Source organism: Dama dama, chromosome 5 (genome assembly GCF_033118175.1).
Source record: "Dama dama isolate Ldn47 chromosome 5, ASM3311817v1, whole genome shotgun sequence".
Classification (NCBI taxonomy): Eukaryota; Metazoa; Chordata; class Mammalia; order Artiodactyla; family Cervidae; genus Dama; species Dama dama.
Window position 1 is genome coordinate 17,000,079 of NC_083685.1, and position 21,532 is coordinate 17,021,610.

The window sequence follows — 21,532 nt, forward strand, 5'->3', positions numbered from 1 at the left end:
ACTCTTAAGAGTCCCTTGGACTGCAAGAAGATCAAATCAGTCAATCCTAAAGAAAATCAATTCTGAATATACATTAGAAGGACTGATGCTGAAGCTCCAATACTTAGACCACCTGATGTGAAGAGCTGACTCATTAGGAAAGACCCTGATGCTGGGAAAGATTGAAGGCAGAAGGAGAAGGGGACAACAGAGGACAAGATGTTTAGATAGCATCACTGACTCAATGGACATGAGTTTGAGCAAGCTCCAGGAGGTAGTGAAGGACAGGGAAGCGTGGTGTGCTGCTGTCCATGGGGTCACAAAGAGTTGGACATGACTGAGTGACTAAAGAACAACAACAAACCCCAGATGCAAAGCATCTGCACTTAACCACTAAATGACTGTTTCCTCTGTTTCTAGCTAAAGCCCAAAAATCTTCAATTAATTTAGGAAATAATCCGGTATCAAAAAAGTAAAAAAGGATAACTCATTACAAAGTATTATTTGCCAGGATATAAAAAGGGACCATAACTTACTAAGATCGTATGACATGTAAATATATAATTTCCTTTAGAAGAAAAAAGCTAGTCTACATTTATTGCTTTGCAACTAAATTTTTGTTGTTTACCTTAATACACAGGGATTATCTCTCAATATCGAAACTTCTTTTAATAACTGTAGGGTTTATCAACATGCTTAACCAATTCTCTCAAGATCTTGAGTATTTGCCAGATTGTCACTTAAAAAAAAAAATTCAGCATTGTTCTGAACAACACACATAATAGTAATTGTTAAACTAAGTTGTTTTCCCCTTGTCATGCATCCCCACCACCCCCACCCCGGAAAGCCTCATTTTCCTCAAACCTACTTTTTTCAGGCACTCCTGGGGATACACCCGTGGGAAAAACACACATTGTCCCTGCCCTCCGGAGCTTCTATTCCAAGGGAGGTGGTGGGGAGCAGCAGATAATAAACACGTAGTAATCAAGATACTTTGAGATAGCAGTGGGCGTCATGAAGAAATTGACAGGGTGATGTGATAGTAACAGGGTAGTGGGGTGACTTTTTTTTTTTTTTAGCATCATGTAATTTTATTTTATTTTATTTTCCATTTATTTTTATTAGTTGGTTTTGTAGTGGTTTTTGCCATACATTGACATGAATCAGCCATGGATTTACATGTATTCCCCATCCTGATCCCCCCTCCCACCTCCCTCTCCACCCGATCCCTCTGGGTCTTCCTAGTGCACCAGCCCCAAGCACTTGTCTCATGCATCCAACCTGGGCTGGTGATCTGTTTCATCCTTGATAATATACATGGGGTGACTTTTAAGTTGAGTCGTCAGGGGAAGACTCACACAGAAGGTGACGTCTGAGTGAAGTCTCTAATGTCCCTGCTCTGGTCTAATCGCATCATCCTCCCGCTCCTGTACTCAAGCAGACATCTCTACGGGGGCAGGAGAACATGACTGGGTGGCCAGAGAGCCTATCACTCCGGAGGTGGGACAGGCACCCTGGCCAGGGAGAACCCGGGAGCTTTGACCTCCAGCCTCTCCCTGCTACAAAGTCAGCAGGTACCTCCATCCTCCATCTCAGTCGTGGACTCGTGAATATGTCCTAAACCCGCCAGCAGACCCTCTACCCTCAGAAGCAAATGCGGATTCAGAAAGAGTGAGTGAAGCATTTGAGAGAATTACCCAGGTTGCATTGTGGATAGATGTCTTTAAGTAGCAGCTAGAGTTAGAAGAGATGCAACAGTGCTCAACGACCTCTTCCCTTGGTTTCTAGCCAATAGAATCCCCCAGAAAGCTTTAGCAGGGAGAGACTGTGGTCTGAAGATCATAGCAGCTTCTCCCCCATGGATGTGCCTGAGTGCCTCCTACCCACCACCAGCACCTCCTCCATACCACACTGAGATGTCTGTCGAAAAAAGCGCATGTAGTTCATATGCATAGTTCAGCTGTATTCAGTTCTCCATACAAGGCATCCTGCCAAGCTCCTAACAAGCCCATTTCTTTGCATCTTCACTCTAATCATCCTCTGACTCAGCTACTATTTCCCCATTTGACAGATGAGGACACTGAGGCTCAGAGAGGGTCAATATTACAAGAAAATTGCACATCTCAGAAGCAGCAGGGCAGGCAGAGGGACTCAGACAGCTGGTCCACCAGATTCTTAAACCCACAGTTAACTCCCTGGGTATACCCCTTTTCCTGGTTCTGACAATAAACCGGAGCTATCAGTTAGGTCAGGTGAATTAAGCTGCCGGGACGACCAACCCCCCACTTCAGCCACTTAGCGCAGCCCAAGCTCACGTCTCGCTCACCCCGTGCGTGTGACCCACTCGGGACCCGCTCACCTCCGTCACCTGGGGGCCCGGCTGATAGGAATCCCATCTCATCGTAAGCTTCCCCGTCAGCACAGCAGGAAAGGGAGTCTGACATGAGCTGCTGCTGCTGCTGAGTCGCTTCAGCCGTGTCCGACTCTGTGCGACCCCATAGACGGCAGCCCGCCAGGCTCCCCCGTCCTGGGATTCTCCAGGCAAGAACACTGGAGTGGGTGCCATTTCCTTCTCCAGTGCATGAGAGTGAAAAGTGAAAGTGAAGTCGCTCAGTCGTGTCCGACTCTTCGAGACCCCATGGACTGCAGCCCACCAGGCTCCTCCGTCCATGGGATTTTCCAGGCAAGAGTACTGGAGTGGGGTGCCATCTGACTTGAGCACTGGCCCTTAAAGCATCCTCCCTACAAGCCACAGGTCACTTGCACTCATTTTTTCTTTTAACAAAGCAAGTCACAGAGCTATACCCAACTTCAGAGAGCCAGGAAAACCTGGGACCCTGGTGGGTGGAGGGCACTGACTGTGCCTCCAGGCCTTGGGAAGGGACACCAGCCTGCCTGCCCTCATTGCTTGAGGTGTGTGCAGTCAGCCCACTGTGGACAACAATGCTCAGGTTATTTCCTTTTCTCTCCCTATTGATCCTCCTGTTTGGTTTATTTACTACTGAAAATGAAACATCAGAGAGACCAATCCTGTCTAACCAGGCCCTTTCTTTATCAATGGTTTTGCAAGAGCGATGCTCAGGGCTTTTTAAGATCCCTGGGAAGCCTGCTGCATTTTTAGCTCATTTAACCTGCTGCCTGAAGTTGCAATAGATTTCGGGTCGTCTTGGAAGTCTGTGTGAACGAAAAACCTCCATCTTCCCAATTGGGTCTGAATATTTAAGATTTTGAAAGCTTGGCCGGTACCAGATTTAATTTTAAAGGGGAAAGAGGGGCTGCTTTTGAACTTCAAGAAGAAGGCTGGAGGCACAGCAGGGGCTGAGTTAGCAAAGGGAAAAGGCAAGAAAAGCCCTGTGGTCTTGAAAGAAAATGCTCCAAAGCGGAAACGCTAAAGCTTCCAGTTGGTGAGCCTTAAACCAGACTTCAAAAGCACCGCTAGTTTAAATATTGTTTATAGGACTGAAGTATCGCTCCTTTCTCTGGCTGGATTTTGAATATTCCCTAATTTGATTACTCGCGGGAGAGGCAGGCAGCATCAACGTTAAATGAGCTTCACTGTTAATTATTCAGAGGGCTTTTTATTGTGTAATCAAACATAAAGTCTTACAAAAAGCTTAAAGGCACATTCTCACCCCGCCCTCCGCAGCCCAACTTTCACCCTGTATGCATTCCTCGGGCATCGAGGCTGTGAGCTGGGAGATGCCCAGCAAGGTTCTGCCAACAAAGAACACACACATCCACCTCTCCATTGGGGCTGGTAAAAGCCTTTGATTCTGCTACTCAGGCCCCCATGCCACAAAAACCAGTCAGTAAGTAAGGTTCACCTTGGTCTCCTATCTGAGCATCTCCCCTGACCAGCAGCCCCTGATGAGTATAGATTCCTGTTGGTGCCTCCCTAACAATCAAACTGGTCTGGCTGTCTCATTCCTTCCAGTCCCTCCTCTATGCTGAGTGACAGCCAGCCAAACGATTTGAAGGCTCCCAGACATCTAAAAATCCTTTCTGCAGGGAAAAAGGAGATAAACGGATGGATGGATGAATGGAGAGATCAAGAGATCAGTCAATCAGTTGTTACAAAGGTAGAGGTCATTACTGAGTCTTCCAGCTTGCTTGTCAGCAGGGCTCCACCACCCTGTAGCCACAAGTCCAAAATCCAAAAGGCTCTGAAAACTCAGTTTTTTCCCATAACTCAGTTTGGCAGCAAAATCTGACATGACCCAAACAGATTTGGTGGCAAAACTTGAAGCTATTTGTAGTCTTTTTTCCCACCTAGTGTAAATATTCATATATACTGCTGCAGAAATATTAACATGTTTAACTAAAAGATTGTTCCTCAAAGCCCACTGGAAGGATTATGTTAATATGTAGTATACATACAGCGTATTTCCATTGCAAAATGCCAAAATTCTGAATTTGGCAGCACATCTGGTCCCGTGGGTTTCAGATAAAGGGTTCTAGGTAGGTTACTTTCCAGACCTACTAGGGCTTCAGTCTTCTACTCAGAAAGTTACAACCCATGAGGGAAGATCCAGGTTTCCTGGGACCTGAAGTTTATTCAGTTGGGGAGAGGGGCACTTTAAGAAAAAGAATACAAAGTTAAAATACAAAAATTAGGTACAGGGCCCTGGAGGGACCCACTCAAGGAATGGTCATTAGATCCATTGTAAATATGCATCTGGGCGCGTGACTGAAGACCCCAAGTTTGTTTTCTTATCTGTAAAATGGGATGATAAATGTCTGCATCACAAGGTGATGTTGAGGTGATTCAGCAAGAATGCCCAGAAGCGTCTTGCATGTAGGATTGTATAGAATTTTCACTCAGTAAACTCCAAACCCGTGATATTCATTGTGCAACTCATCCCACAAGCTTAAACTCCAAACCCGTGATTTTCATTATGCAACTCATCCCACAAGCTTCCCTCAGCACCCCTCCCCACAGCAAGCACACCCAGAAATTCTCTCTGTGTCACTCAGAATTGTCCCTGATGTGAGACCCTTAGGCACCAGAGCAGGCAGAGATTCAGAAACAAACATGCTTTTCAGTTCACCCCCAAGAGGAACCACAGACCTGCTCTGGAGTCTGCTAGAGGACCCGAGTCGAAGATGCAGATAGATGCAGAACGTGGAACGCTCCACCTCTCTCAGGCCCTACCCAGCAGGCTGCGGTCTCTCCTAACCTCAATTCCCACTCACAAGACCCCGGCCATGGAGAACCGCCCCTCCCACTGTTTCCTGACTACAGGAAGGGGAAAAATCACAGCAGAGAAGTGCCACCATCCATCACCGATTTATTGCTCTTCTTAAAAGTACTTGTAATAAACTGAGGCTCTAGAAACGGAAAACTCATTAAGCTGTTTCTCACTCAGGGACCCAGGTGGAAGCAAAAGCACAATAAAAAAAATCAATAAGGACAAGTCCATGGGACAGAGATGGGAGCACTTTGTCACAGCACCAAAGGTAACCATTTACTCACCACTCTCCCGTCTGGTTACCAACCCCAACCTGGCGGGGAGGCGGTTTCTGCCAGTCTTTTCTCTAATGGGATTTTTTTTTTTTCTAGTTGGTTCTCTGAGTGAAGGGAAATCAGAACCTCAGCTGTTGGATGGCTTTTGTGAATTTTAATTAAAATGGTTATCTGGGGATTGTAGAAGAAATGTCATTTGGCTAGATACCACTTCACAGAGGAGGGGAGGAGTGGGGGAGTAGCTGCCTATGAAGATGTCACCAGGAGGAAATGGATTCACCTCACTCTTTAGCTCTATATTTCTAATCAATAACAGTCATTTCTCTTTCTCTCTCTCTTTTAACTCAGAAAACAAGAAATGAGTGATTGAACAGACAGGGGTTTCTGCAAACTAGAACGTGGGTCTCTTATTAAGAGAAAATCCAGAGTTCTGTTCTTTTCACTCGAGTATTCCTAACTCCCAAACTCATCCATTTAGCAAACAAGCCCCATAATAATAATAATGGCGGGAGTAGAGCGCTTAAGGCAGTTGAGAGAACACACAATGAGATTTTTGTTGAACCTGTGCCCCAACCCACAGAATGGAAATAATGTTGGTTTCTGCCCATTTCTCAACATTAGCAAGAACCCCAGGAAACAATACACAGTCTCACTTTGAAAATGTTAAAATGCTGTGCATTATTGTGGTTATATAGTTTTAGAAGCCACTCTGTAAACAGAATTACAGTGGGCCGGGTTCTGTGCTAAAGCAGCCTTTTAGGTGTATTAGCCAGTCCTGTCCTCCTGATAACTCCATAAGACACTATTCTTATTTCCAAGTAGGAGATCATAAAGTTGGGGCTCAGAGAGGTTAAGTAATTTGCATAAGCCATGCAGAGCCAAGAGTTAACTAATCCTGGGTCTATTTATTAAACCCTGTTTATTAAACACCAAGCTCTTCAAAAGCATGTTCTCTCTGGCATCGTGATTATCATCGCCCCTCAGGAAGTTTCACCGTTTTCTTGCTTTTTCATCAGAGCACTCCTAGATCTGAGAAGTAGAGCCTTTGTTTTTATCATAGAAAGTTGCTATGGAGATACCATGTGCATCTGTATCCAGAGATGCACAGAAAAAAGCGGCAGAAGCCACGAACCTTTTTAAAAAAAAAAAAAAATGTCCTTCAGGAATATTTCAACTATAGTTGGAGGAGGGATGAGCGAATCACTGCACTTGAACTCTGAGTTGAAATCCCTTCTGGGAAAGTTTGTGGGTCACACTTTAGGCTGCAGTGTGCTCTGTCCTGAGGGTGGGGAAGCACTGAATCAGGAGTCAGGAGACCTAGTTTAGCCACTGTGAGCCAGTTCACTGCATGGCATTGGAGAAGTCCTCTCCTCTCTCTCGGCCTGTTTCTCCACCTGCAGAATAAAGACTTTGAAAGAGAGGCTCCAGGCAACTTCCACAGCAATCAGTATTCTCCTTTATGTGTAGAGCTCACCAGTGCCAGGGCAGTGATCCTCAAGGGCTGGGGAAATTGCATAAATGAAAAGATTAGGCTGGGTAATGTAGTAGGGAGTGGGGAGGTCTATGGGAAACAAGAATTCTCCTGCACAGCTAAAGAAAACAACCTCTGCCTAACTCTGCTCATTTCACCATGTGAAAATGGGATCCAGAGCTTATTTTCAAGAGACCAGTAACCTCAGTACTTCATGTGAAGATATCCCAGTTTGTAGAATTCTGAGCAGTTAAACATGTCTCCCCCTGGGCCGCCAGTTTGAAACCCCTGCTTCTACGAAAGTATAAGGAAACCTTTTCCTTGTTTTGCCAAAAAGCAGCCCCTCCTGTGTAGAGAGACAACAGCCAATTAACACCACTCTTCGAGTGAAATACCAGACACAGAGAAGAAGCATTTGGGGATTTAAGTCAACTCAGGGAGAGTCAGTTCAATAAAGGGCAGGCAGGATGCCGAATCTGCCTATCACACATCCCCCCACACACATTTTATTCTTCTGCCACTCTCAATTAATCAGAAGTGTCAGCCCTTCACTTTGGATTTCCTGGCTGTGGCTGTTAATTGAATTTTAATTAATGGCAACTTTAGGAGCACAGAATGAAATCCTATTGCAAGGAAGATGTACACAGAACTCTGTGTGTGGAAATCTCCTCTGTGATCATCCGAGCCCATCCTCTCTGTTTTACAGATGAGGGAGTGGAGGTGGGGGAGTGACCTGCTCCAGGCAAGTGGAGGTGGGGGAGTGACCTGCTCACAGGCAAGCTGTGGGTCCAATGCTCATTGCAAGACTCCAGGCTGCCCTGGTGACACAATCTGTCCAGTCTTCAAAAATGACATTGATGTAAAAGAGTCTGGTTTCCAGAATCAAGAATTCATGTTGTGCCAGGTGAGACAGGAAGAGCTGACTTCTACAGGCGTTACCCCAGAGCTCTGATATTCTCTCTCCTTAGGGGGGCAGGGAGCAGAGGGGCCCTCGGACGGTCTGGCAAGCTCTTGTCCAGTTGCAATGCTGTGACTAACGGGACACTGCATCAGGCTGCTAATTTATCAAAGGGGAGAGCATGTCAGCTTTGGGCATTTGCTTTTTCTTTATCTCAGTCATTTTGTAACTTCATATACTGCATTGGAGATCTGGTTAAACCCAGTTTGAACTCCAGGTCCCCAGGCTGTCACATTCTGAAACATTCCATCATTTGTGTGGCATTTCACTGAAGGTTTGTTGGGGGAGGTGGTGTTCACAGGGAGACATCACATCTTAAGACCCACAGCCTTCTCCCATCTCTGTTTCCCGACCTTCTCCTTTCCTGTGTAATGGAGAAATCCCTTCCCTATTCCAGAGCAGGGAGGTTCCACCTACACTCAGGGCCCCTGAAGTAGTGATAGCTTACGGTGAACAGTGAAGAAGATTTAGCTTCGGGACCGGGGACCAGGCTTGATCACTCAAGAGATTTTGTATAGCAGAGTTTTATTAAAGTGTGAAAAGGGACAGAGAAAGCTTCTGACATAGACATCAGAAACAGGACAGAGAGTGCCCCCCTTGCTAGTCTAAGCGAGGAAGTTATATACTTTTTTAATTAGTTATTACACTAAATTAAAAGAATGTCTCAAGGTTATAAAGATCTTACTAGACCCACTCCCATAATTTACATTTTAAGATAACAGGATTAGCCAGAAGGTTTTCAGCAAGGAGAAACTGTCCTCAAGCAGGATACATTGTTGTTATATAATCCTTAGTACAGAGTTTAAACTGAGTTGTTTGTTGTGTAATCATCAGTTCTGGGCTTAAAGAAAAAAACATTTTATGTGACTAAGACTAGGAAATGTAGAGGAAAAAGAAAAAATGTTTGTCCTTTCATCCTCCTTGAGAATTCCAGACCCCTATCTCTGCTTTGAGAGTCCCAGACCCCATTCTCCTCCTTGGGGACCCCAGACTTATCAACCTCCCTAGAAATTGACTCTCTTAGTAGCAGTCGAAAAATAACTTCTGATCACACACTGTGGACTCCCTAAGATGAGTCCTGGTGAAAACCATTCTCTCCACCCTGTTAGACGCTTATTATTGTGTGGTCTTCAGGTGTGCCTCTTCTCCTTATCGTCTTCCCTGGGGTATCTCACACTATGAGTTTCAGCCAAAGAAGATCTCAGACTGCCCTCCAAGGGCTTTCATTTCAAGTGTTCTCAAACGAAAAATTGTTTCTATTTACTTGTAGCCCAGACCTGCATTGAGCTCTTACCCAGAATAGCTGAGTAAATTGGGACAGGTTAGGAAGCCTACGACTTGAATCATGAATTAAATGAGGACATAACCACACAAAGTACATTCTAAAGTGACAACCAGTAATGCAAGAGGGTGCGCGTGCGTGTGCGCGCGCGCACACACACACACACACACACACACACACACACGCATACCTGTAACCTGCCCACTCTGACTCCTTTCAAAAATTCACATTCCTCTCACAGGACTTTCCCTACCTTCTGCCTTTTACCTACTAAGACTTGTCATCTCAGTCTTCCTGCCCACCTCCATCATGGCTCCTCCCCTTCTCCCCAAGAGTGCCACCTCATCAGTCAAATCTGCCTCCCCAACTCCACCTCCCATTTCGTATTCTTCAGAAAACCCCAGCAAATATAAATCTTTATTCTTTGAGGCCCAGGTGTCATCTGGTGAACACAAAGTTGATACCTAAAACTGGGGGAGTGAAAAACAAGATGCAGCTAAAAGAAATTAGACCCATCCTCCCCTTGTTTAAAAATCAACTCTGATGGTTGTCACAAAAGGAAAGTCAAAAAGTGTTCTGGTTCATGGCAGCATCATTGGATTACATGTTTAGCTTCCTGTGGTGACTACTGGGCAATCATGGCACTTACTGAATAGAGTAAGTCCCATCAAACTTGCTTCTGGTAATACACACGTATAAATGACGTCAGTGTGTGACAGGTTTCCCCAGACCCAAAATATATCTCATGGTGTTTGGAAAGAGTCAAAAAGAATTCACATTCAGAGCCAGAGTTTTGCTTTTTTTCTTCCTTCCCTTCCCTCACTGCCCCCACCCCCCCACCACCACTTCCTTCATTCTTTCTAAAATCCCCCTTTCTTATTTCTTTTCTTCAGACCAAGAAATTCAAAATTCCTGTAGCACGCCCCACCACCCGCAAACCAAGCCGGCGAGGCTCCACCCTCAGTCTGTCTCGGACAAGTGGAGGGTCATCCCCCCAGAGCAGCATGGTCTCCGTGAACCCGGGCTCGGATGAACCCCCAAGTGTGATCACCCAGGCGACAGGCAGCAAGGACATCGAGGACAATGAATCGTCTTCGACCAAGCCTGAAGAAGAGCCTCTCCATATCAGTAAGTCCTGCCTTAGATCTGACCAGTCTGCGCTGACTCTGCCTTGAAGCCAGACATCAAGAGCCCCTCATGCTTCACCTTTACCTCCACTCAGTTAAAGAAGACACACAGGTCCCCTAGCCCTGATCAATTTCCAAAGACCCCTTTGCTTTCCCCCAGTGGAAATCAGAAATAAACTCTAACCTGGGTTACTCTGAACCATTTCTACTTGGGAGACAGCCCATGGTCATCAATTGCTCTTTTTAAAAATTTTAATACTGTATTTTACTTAGCCCAATTTATAAAATATTGTCATTTTAACATGTAATCATATAAAAAATATTGATAAGGTTATTTATGTTTTCATACTATATTTTTGGAATTTAGTACCTGCTTTTTTAAACAGCTTTATTGAGATATAACTTGCATACCATAAAATTCACTTGTTTTAAGTGAATGATTCACTTAAATTCAACGATTCTTTATAAATTTATAGAGTTGTGTAACCATCACCACCATCTAATTGTAGAACATGTCAATCAACTCCAAAGGAAAGCTCATGTCCATTGACAGCCCTTCTCCTTTCCCACCACAAACTTACTTCCTGTCTCTGGAAAAGTGTCTTTTCTGGATATTTGATATAGGAAGTTGTATCACACTATGAGCCCCCTTCTAAGACACTGCTGACACTTTCCCAGTGGCCTCCCTCCTCCGAGTCTAACCAGTTGCCTACTGCAGCCAGTGGCACTCCCCAAACTCTTTTGGACCCTGCCCTCTTTACTCCTATCTTTTGTCTTAGTTTAGAGATAGAAAGCTAGGGCGCATAGGCTAGTTCCTGCCATCCATGTGTTATTTAGCGCAGAAGGCTTTGTTTAAAAAAAAAAAAAGTAGGAGTGACTTTCTAAGCTTGAGAGTTTCGACATGGAAATTCTGGCTTTAAAAAATGTTACTCTTTGTGGCAACAGAAGCCCAGCAACCTGTATGAAAATATTCAACTGGAGCTGCCCTTCTTAAGGCAGCTCTTCACTGCAAAGTTTTCCCTGACTTTCCTCTCAACTCTTCATATTTTTACTTGCTTGTGTTAAGTTGTTAAGTGCATGCATGCTCAGTGGTATCTGACTCTATACAACCCCAGGCACTGTGCCCGCCAGGCTCCTCTGTCCATGGGATTCTCCAGGCAAGAATACTGGAGTGGGTAGCCATTCTCTTCTTCAAGACACCTTCCCAACCCGGGGATTGAACCCCCAACTCCTGCGTCTTCTGCACTGGCAGGTGGATTCTTTACCACTGAGCCACCTGGGAAGTCCCATTAGGTACTTAATTTTCATTTAATACAACGACATCTCCCTGTTTCAGGTAAGAACTTCTTTTGGCTCGGTATGGAGACCTGAAAAATACTAGTTTAAAAAAGATAAAAATTTATTATCTTTTTCCTTTTTTTTTGCAGGTTAGAGGTAGTCCAAGTTGCTCAGTTGTGTGCGACTCTCTGCAACCCATGGCATGGAATTCTCCTGGCCAGAATGCTGGAGTGGGTAGCCATTCCCTTTTCCAGGGGATCTTCTCAGACCAGGGATTAAATCCAGGTCTCCTCTACTGCAGGCAGATTCGTTACTAGCTGAGCCGCAAGGGAAGCCCAGATTAGAGATAGGGTGGTTCCAAAATATCATTAGGGATCCTACTTCCTTCTGTCTTTCTTCTTCACCATGGATCACTTCATGGTCCAAAATGGCTGCTGGAATGCCAGTCATCAGAGTCACATCCTTGGACGGAAGCAGAAGGAAGTAGGCGAAGTAGAAAAGTGCTCACTTCCAATCGAGTTTAAGCAGCCTTCTCAGAAGCTTCATACAACATTTCTTCGAAAATCTCATGGCTCAGAATTTAGCCACAGGACTTAGTCACAGCATTTAGTCCTTTAGTTGCAAAGAGTGTTGGGAAATTGGGGTAATATATGCTTCCGCCCATGCCCACCCCCTTCCCACACACATACACAGAGTACATATGCATACATATATTTGTGTTACTAAGGAAGAACGGGGAAAGGAGTGTGAGCTCCCTTCAGGCATGGAACAATGTCTTACCTTCAACCTTGGTGCACAGCAATGGCTGGGAGATGCATTCCCGCCAGAGACCAACGTCCAGAGAGAGAGTTCTTCTCCCTCCAGCTCCTCACCTTTCTCTATTCATCCCTTAACCTCGACTGCATTTGTCAGAGCCTTCACAAAAGTAGATTAATTTCCCAGACTTTCATTGCCTTCTAAAACCTCCTCAAATTGATTCTGAATTCATGAATCCTATTCTGAGAGACACACCATCTGACCAAGGTTTAATTTCCAGGGCTGGCTGCATAATGAAGTCTTTGTAGACACAAATCACTGGGGACAGCAGGCCATGGCCTCTGTGTGGACTGGTCTCCTCCCAAGTCAGTGATGAGGGGATTCCAGAGAAACTAAAGCCGGGCCATTTCTCTTGCCAGTCTTGAAGCTGCTGGTCTTGGAACTGTTAGAGGAAAAACTCACTTAAGTAGTAACTCAAAAAGAAGGGTCCTGTGGCTTCTACTGTTCCCCCAACCCCTTCAACCAACCCCATACAACAGAAGGACTCCCTCTCTTTTCCCCCAAAGAGAGGTTATAGTTGCTCTCAAGTAAGGTTCTTAGACTGGCTGGGGATGGGTGATGGAGGAGGGAATTAGAATTTTTTCTTTAGGGGTGTGGCTTGTCATCCAGAACCAGAGGATGCTGTTGTCTCTGAGCAATGGGTAATGGCGTGTCCATAGCCCTGGGGACTGAGAACTAGGCAGGTTCCTCCAAGTGTGGGCATCCATCACAGGGCTGTCTTCCTCAGGGAAACTCTATCTCATGGCGTCTGTACCTTCTGCAAACAAGTCTGTCCTTTCAGGTAGCTTCTGTGGTTAAATGCAGGCCTCACAGCCCCAAGGGTTTGTTCCAGTTCATACACATCCAGCCTCAGCTACGGGATGGATGGACCTCGATGTTGGCGGGCACCATTCCTGCCCAGAGGCATTACTGGCTAGCAGGAAAAAAACAAAACAAAACTTCGGTTCCTTAAGTGGCATATGGAGCCATAGAGGGGATTCTTTGGGAGAGCTGCCCAGTGTACCAGGTCCCTGGGGTCATTCTCTGGGATCCACCCACTAGGCTGATTTGCTTAGAAGTAGGGGCTTCCCCGGTGGCTCAGAGGTTAAAGCGTCTGCCTGCAATGCAGGAGTCCCAGGTTCGATCCCTGGGTCGGGAAGATCCCCTGGAGAGGGAAATGGCAACCCACTCCAGTATTCTTGCCTGGAGAATCCCATGGAGGGAGGAGCCTGGTAGGCTACAGTCCACGGGATCGCAAAGAGTCGGACACGACTGAGCAACTTCACTTCACTTTCAGGGGCAGAAATGGGGGGGAAGAGAAGGGAATAAAGCCAGAGCTCCCTCACTAACAGGCTTCCAGACACACCACAAGGATGCTGGGATGCACAGCAGGAGGGGAGGTGGGCATGACAAGACAAAAATGAAGATCAGATTCAGGTCAAATGGAACCCTGCCCACAGGTTACTAGGAAGGTGAACTGCTTGAGAATGAGGAAGGTGGAGTAGAAAATGGCTAAATGTTGATGATTATCACAGCCTGGATGGCTGAGGGGAGGCTGCTGAGGGGAACACCCTCTTTCTAGCATGCAGTGACTGCGTTCACAAACCAGGCTGGACATGAATGGTCCTGGGAAGCGCTGGCTTCACCCATCCAGGTATGGCTTTTGAGCCTTAACCCTGAGGCAACTCCAGACACCTACTGAAGAAAAGTGTCTACATTGGCATTGTCTTCCTTCATCGATATTCCAAATCTAGCTCAGAGCTTCCCAAACCCTTCCTGTTTTTTTCTCCTTAGTCGTTTACTTATTTATTCTGCAAATATTGACAGTGCCTGGATGACAAGCACAGTGCCAGCTACTTACCCATCTGTATCCATATAAAGCACTTAGAGCTTCTACTCTCCTACTCACCCTGAAGCATGTAGCTTACTCCAGATATATGTTATTTTCCAGCTTTTAAGAGTGTCCATGTACTAGATTCCTGGAGCTGCCTTAACAAAGCACCGTGTCCTGGGTTAAAGCAGCACTAATTTATTGTTTCACAATTCTGGAGGTTAGACTCCAAGGGGTCAGCAGGGCTTTGTTTCCTCTGAAATCCGTGTGGAAGAACCCTTCCCTGCCGTTTTTAGCTTTTAGCAGTTGTTGGCATCCTTGACAGTTTGGTTTGTAGATGCAGCAACAGTCCAGTCTGCCGCTGTCGTCACATGGCCACCTTCTCCACTTACTACAAAGACACCAATCACATTGGATTAAGGGCCCACTCTACTCCAATGTGGAGCTTCCCAGGTGGTGCTAGTGGTGAAGAACCCGCCTGCCCATGCAGGAGATGTAAGAGACATGGGTTTGATCTCTGGGTCAGGAAGATCCCTTGGAGGAGAGCATGGCAACCCACTCCAGTATTCTTGCCTGAAGAATCCCACGGACACAGGAACCTGGCTAGCTACAACCCATGGGGTTGCAAAGAGTCGGACTTGACTAAAGAGACAGCACGCACACGTGCCACTCCAGTGTATCCTCATCATTACTGTACCTGAAGCCACCATATTTCCAAATAAAAACATGAATAACTTATATTCTGAGGTACTGAGGATTAGGACTTGAACATTATCTTTTGAGAGAACTCAAGTCAACGCTCAATAGTCAGACACAGAGAAATATCTCTACATCGTATAAAAAGCAACAGTACGAAGTATGGAAATACAAGTCAACTAGTGTGATGACGAGGAGGGGGAGCGATGGTGAGCTGGAGAATGCCCTGAAAGTCTGAAGGCCCCATCAGCACACAACAGTGATGAGCCCCACCTCAGAGTCTTTACAGGGAAGCTGGAGGCCTGGGTGTTTTTAATGGGAAAACTGCCAGTTTTAACAAGTTTGGGCATCCCAGTCCAATCCAATCCAATCAGCCTATGGGGCACCATTTTGGAACCTCAGGCCTATGCGGTAAGAGAAAGTTTTCCCCCACAAGGTGATTTCTTGATTTCTTCTTGGAAGTAGAAGCAGTGCTCTCAGGCTGACAGTAGAGTTCCAGGGGGAAGAGGATGTGGAGAATGGCATGAGACAGGAGGGACAAAGAGCAGCCAAGACCCACAAGGCCTCACAGGCCACAGGGAGGAATCTAGATGGCATTCCAAAGGAGATGGCTGGTCACTGGTAGGAGGCAGAGGAGTCATATTCACAACCTGTCAGACTTCTAGACCCTGGTCTTATCCTTCTCCAGCCCCACAGTGCTCTAAAGTTAAGTGAAGTGAAAGTCACTCAGTTGTGTCCGACTCTTTGCGACCCCATGGACTATACAGTCCGTGGAATTCTCCAAGCCAGAATACTGGAGTGGGTAGCCTTTCCACTCTCCAGGGGATCTTCCCAACCCAGGGATCGAACACAGATCCCCCCATTGCAGGCAGATTCTTTACCAGCTGAGCCACAATGGAAGCCCAAGAATACTGGAGTGGGTAGCCTATCCCTTCTCCAGTGGATCTTCCTGACCCAGGAGTCAAACCAGGGTCTCCTGCATTGCAGGCAGATTCTTTACCAGCTGAGCTATCAGGGGCCAGTGCTCCAAAGCAAAGGTGACATCAGGCTGGGGGCTGGGCCCTGACCTGGTCAGTCCTATCTCACAGGCACCCTGCAGACAGTGACTTCTTGTGTTCCCATCAGATCTGCAGAAGCTCCTAGAGATGGTTCGGGAAGATGCCCGGAGAGCAATCACCATGGAAAATGAGATGCAAAGACAGGCACCCAGGTATATTCTCTTGATACCTAGTCAAATAAAGGATGTCAGCATCAGAGTGATATCGTGCAGGCCAGCAGTGCCCCATGGTTGAGCATTTTCTCTGTGACAAGTGCTGAATCGTGTACTTTGTTCACATATATCACCTCCCTGAGTCCTTCCAACAACCCCACAAGGTAGGTACTGTTGTCTATATTTTACAAATAAGGAAATGAGGTTCAGAGAGGGTAAGGAACTTGTTTCAGGTCACCCAGCTAACAAATGGCAAGGCAACAACTCAAAGCTGCAACTTTCTTATCCCCAAAACTCTTCCTTTAATGACTCCGCTGCCCTTCTTCCCAGGAACCCAAAGGTTATTCATTCATTCTCTTAGTGAGTATTTATGAATATGGATGGACCACCCGTACTCATTATTGCAGGAAGTGTTAGGAAAGAAATCTCAGACCTGTGAGAGGAAGTAGTAGGCGCATCTGATCTCGTCTGGAATGGGGATCAGAGAAGCTTCCTCCAAGGAGGAAACTTCAAGCTGAGATTTTGGATGAAGCATGAAGAAGAGCTAGCTAACCAAAGTTATGAGAGGAGCAGGGAGAGCAGGCAAGGGGAGTGAATATTATAGGCATGCATGTGCAAACATGCTCAGAATGGACCAAAATGCTGCCAGAATGGGATGGGGAGAGATATAAGTCTGCCGGGACCTTGGAAGCCACCTCTAGGATTCTGATTTCTATCCAAGGAGAAAAAAGAATCCCTTTGAAGTTTTGAGCTGACAGGCAACCAATGTAATTGGCTCAGAGAGTCAGGACTTGAACCCGAGGTGTCCTCCTTCCGGCGGAAAGCCCCGGGCACTGGACGTCTAACCCTCTAAAAGCCTCGGAGAGCATGCAGGCTAGAACTGAAGCTCCCTTCCCAAGCGTGGATCCCTCTGAGTAAGGAAATTACTTCCCGAGAATAAATGAGGCACGAGAGAGGTTCATCATTGCCTTCAGCCTACTAGGATGCCGGCTATGACTTATTGGTTATTGTTATTACCATAATTACAGTTCACCAGGCACGCTCACATGCATCACACCCGCCTCTGCTTGTTCATGATGAATTGGCAGCTGCTTCTGCTTCAGCTTGCTTCAGGGCCCTGGAGGGTGGCTCTGAAGGCACGCGGCGACAGTGTTGGCCCTTACGGCCCCAGCCTGTTTGCCTGACTTACCAGCATTAAAGACAGATGACAGTGATGAAGCATCAGCTCCAAGAAGCTCCTTCCTGTGTGAGCACTCACGTCATGAACACTGGCTTTGGAATCAGACTGACGTGGGTTCGAGACCTAGTGCCTTTGAACAAGTCCCTCAGCCTTTCTCTAAACCTCAGTTTTCGCATCTGTAGAATGAGATTGTGTATCACCCACGCGTTGGCAGCGGTACCAAGCAGCGCAGGGTTGAGCTCATTTCCGTGAGTTAATGGCTCTGTGCTGTTGAGCAAGTTGCTTCACCTCTCTGAACCTGATTCCAATTCTGTTAAATGAGGCTCATTAGTAACTTATCCCAAAGGGCTGCAATGAGAATTAAATGATAATTTCCTGGTAAAGTGTTTTTATTATTACGGAAATAATGTCTACGTCACCAAGTCACATTAAGCATTTAGTGAGATAATGCATTTAACATATTAGCCTGTGCCTGGCATATTGTAAGCATGTAAAAATTGGTGACAGTGGAGGTGGCGGTTACTTTTATTTCATGTGCAGTGTCCTATGGAAACTTTGCAGCACTTTGCTGAGACAGATTGATTAACCAGTACCCTATTCCTTTGTCCCATCTCATAGATGGAGAAGGATGACTCGCTTCAGGCGCTCAAAGACTAAACCACACAAGAACCTGGTTCTCACAAAACTCCTCACCTGGCCTCTGCATTCACTTTAATGATAAAATAACCATGGTTATAGTGCAAGAACCTGTTGAAGTTTCCCATCTGCTTCCGTTCCTCTAGGAGAAAAGTCTCCCTAATCTGTCACAAAGACAGCAAATATTGGAGTCTTCTCTGCAGAGATGCACAGAGCCAGTTAGGGAAAGCTGCAGGTTTTCTTTTGCCTGCCTCACTTTAAAAATGTAGATTCCTATTTCACTTTAGACACCAAATCTGCTCCCATCAAGACTGACATAGAATTCTGGGCTTTTTAGAAACCCCTGAAAGCCTGCCTTTCCAGCCCCTAGCCTCAAGGGCCAGACTGCCCTCTGGTCCCGTGTCTTCATGTGTTCAGGCTGATATAACAAAAAATACCATAAACAGTGGCTTGTGAACAACATTTATCTCACACAGTTCTGGAGGCTGGAAAGTCCTGGATCGAGATGCCAGCAGATTCAGTGTCCAGCAGGGACTCTCTTCCTCATAGATAGCTGCCTCCTCACTGTGTCCTCACATGGTAGAAAGAACAAGCTAGTTCTCCAGGGTCTGTTTTACAAGGGCATCAATTTCAATCATTAGGGCTCCCCCATCATGATCTAATCACCTCCCAAAGGCCACCACCTCCTAACAGCATCCTCTAAAAGGTTAGGATTCAACATATGAATTTGGCGGGTTGATAGGGGGGTAGTAGTAGTAAACCATAAACATTCAGATTATAACATTGTCTAGGAAGATGACCTTTTCTTAAAATCCTCTAGCAGTCTTTCCCAAACATCCCTGAAGATCAGAATCAGCTGGGGCGCTTGAGAAAACTACCGATTTCTGGTCTTCATCCCAGACACACTGAAGCAAAATCCCTAGAGGAAACCATATTTTTTAACAAGTACTTTGAGCAGGCATTTTTTCGTGGTGTGTCAGGAAATTCTAAGGTTTTCAAAGTATGTTCTCTGCAAACCTGAGTCAGAAGACTGCGCGCGCACGTGTGTGTGTGTGTGGTTTTAAACACAGCTTTGGGGTCCCACTCCAGGCCTATGTTTCCAGATCTCTAGGAATGTGACTCAGGAGTCTACACTTGCATTCTGAGCCATTCCTCCAGGTGACTTATATGCACTCCTATAGAACCTAGGATCCCCGCTGTGGATGAGCACCCTCCATTCTCCTATGGATGTTCACTGCCTCAGAGCATCATATGTTCAGAGCCTTATTAAGTGACTCATCTTGCTTTGCAGCATCTTGTCAGTGCTCAGACAAAACAAGAGTGATTCTGCCTATAAGGACATGCAGACCACCCACAAATCAAGGTAGGAAGGCCTGGGGCCCTAGCGGGTAAGTCAGGAGGCAACACACAGTTATGGGGGGCATTGCAGACACCCTCACCAGACTGTGGGAAGGGGGGCAAGGAGGGGGATCTTCTTCCTTCTTCACTGGAAATAAGTTACTTGACTCCCAGGGCTTGGTGGTGAGTATCCAGCCATTCCTTCCCAGCAATCGTGTGCCATAAAGTTAGTCTTCTCTGGTAGTGGAGGGATGAAGGTGGGGATGGTGTGTTTTGGAACTACCCCCTCCCTCTTTACTCAGGTGACTTGTAATGGGACCAGGGCAGGTCTGCCCCCAATTCATTTGTTCATCTAGAGAATACTTCTCAGTCCCCACTTTGTCCCAGGAGCTGTGCTCAGCTCTTTTGAGATTCAGCAGCAAACAAGACAGATGCAGTCTGCCCTGTGGGTAAAGCCCACTATCTAGTCTGGCATCATAACTCCTTCTCTGTCATAGACTCTTTGACCATCCAAGAAAGCTTATGGATGCCTTTCAGCAAAATGCTTCCAAATGTAGACTATAAACTACAGAAGTTTACAAGGAAACCTATAGTAATATTGATTATAATGTTACAACCAGATATGGGATATATAGTCATCTGTGAGCTTTGTCAGCAGTGCCTTATACAACAAGACATAGCAGCAGTTCTGATAACTACTATAATTTTGGATTAATGTCAAATGTAAATGATTTTTTAAAGTATCTCCCATAATTTTAATGTGATGTGTAAAAACCTGTGATTTCCATTTCTGTGAAAGGCTAAAGATGCAACCTGTTGGATTTTTTTGTTTTGTTTTTTTTCCATCTGCATTCTTGGACTCCTTGAATCCTGCCAATGGTTAAGAGCTGCTCTTCTAATGGGAGAGTCATGCATTTATCAAATAATTCCATAGAGATAGCTATGTCATCATGACCATAGATAGCATTCTGAAGGAGAATTATGGAGGATTAGGTGAATGTTGAGCACCAGGATTCTAACCAAGGCTGAGTCTGACATTTAAGCTAGGACCTGAAGGGAAAAAGAAGAATTAGCTAGCCTATGGCTGGGAACAGTAGGATCTGAAATCTGCATTCATTCTGAGCAGTTTCTCCTGGTGATTCCTGCGCCTTCCCATAGAACCTAGGATCCGTGCTGTGGAGGGAATAGAAGGAATAGCGTTCCAAACAGAGGGAACAGATGTGCACAGAGTTGGAGGCAGGAGGAAGTTTAGAGGCACTGAGCAAAGACCAGTATGGCTGAAATTCAAGGAGGGTCAAGAAAAGGATTGACTGAGACAGGCAGAAGGGTCCTTTGTTGTTTGTTTATTTTTTTAATCACAGCTAATAACACTACTTCCTTCACCTCCTGCCTGCTCTAGAAGAGAGCCATCTATAGGAGGAGGGTCAAAGCCCACTTTCTCCCCCAAAGAACTCATCAGCAGAGGTAGGGGCAGCTGGTTGGAATCCAAATGCAATGCCTTCTGGGTATTATTACCGGGGCTCTGCCCCCTAGTAAGATGGGATAAGGGTTTGCTCCATCATCTGCCAGGCCTGAGACCTATGGGTCCAGTCCCATGAGCCTCTGGGTAAAGCAGCAAAGGCTGGGCCCTTTCCTGTGGGGAGGGGTCTGAGAAATGGTTGGCCTCCCTGAAGAAGTCCAACATGTCACAGGGCAGGAAGGGGAGGATTTGCCACACATCACAGGGATAAGAAAAATAGTCTCAGTCTCTGGAATCCCACAGATAAAGCAGTCAGGTCAGGGTCTCAAACGTAAGGAAGGAACACAGCAGGGCAGGGTATGAGAGAAGATGCTGGACACGGCGCTGGAGGCCCGGGTCCCTGGGGGAGGACCCAGCAGAAGGTATGGGGGGACGGGGATGAGCAGAGTGCTTCACCCCATCTAGGGACCCCAGCCAGGCAGTCACTGGAGGGAGCAGCCACTTAAGGAAGTCAGTCACCTCCCAACCTAGAAAGGGTCAAATGGCATCAGGAGTTGCCTGATCACAGATGAGGAGACTGACACTCCAGAGCAGAGGCGCTTCTCCACAGCCCAGGAGTGGACAGTGCCAGGGCTGGGCTCTGAACCCAGCTCTGTCTGTCTCCCAAGTTGAGTGAAATGGGTCCAGTTCAGATAAGAGAATCCCTGAATGAAGAGGCAGCCTGGGGCTGGGACCACCCCAGAGAGCATGACCAGGAGGACTTGCCCCTCCTCAGATCTGCACTCAACCCCAGGAGAGGCACAGACAGAGAGCAGGATGGGAGTGTCC

The 21,532-nt window shown here is 46.3% G+C and overlaps 1 protein-coding gene and 1 non-coding gene across 2 annotated transcripts in view; both read left to right on the plus strand.

The window, feature by feature from the left end:
• CCDC60 (coiled-coil domain containing 60) overlaps positions 1-21,532 on the plus strand; it is a 163,890-nt gene that overhangs the window by 134,884 nt on the left and 7,474 nt on the right. Inside the window, exons 6-9 of the mRNA XM_061140848.1 lie at positions 5,346-5,436; positions 10,048-10,282; positions 16,007-16,091; positions 19,199-19,270. Coding sequence (XP_060996831.1) covers positions 5,346-5,436; positions 10,048-10,282; positions 16,007-16,091; positions 19,199-19,270 — 483 coding nt within the window. The remainder of the gene's footprint in view (positions 1-5,345; positions 5,437-10,047; positions 10,283-16,006; positions 16,092-19,198; positions 19,271-21,532) is intronic.
• On the plus strand, positions 13,442-13,514 carry TRNAC-GCA (transfer RNA cysteine (anticodon GCA)). The gene has a single exon. It is a non-coding gene; the product is annotated as a tRNA-Cys (tRNA).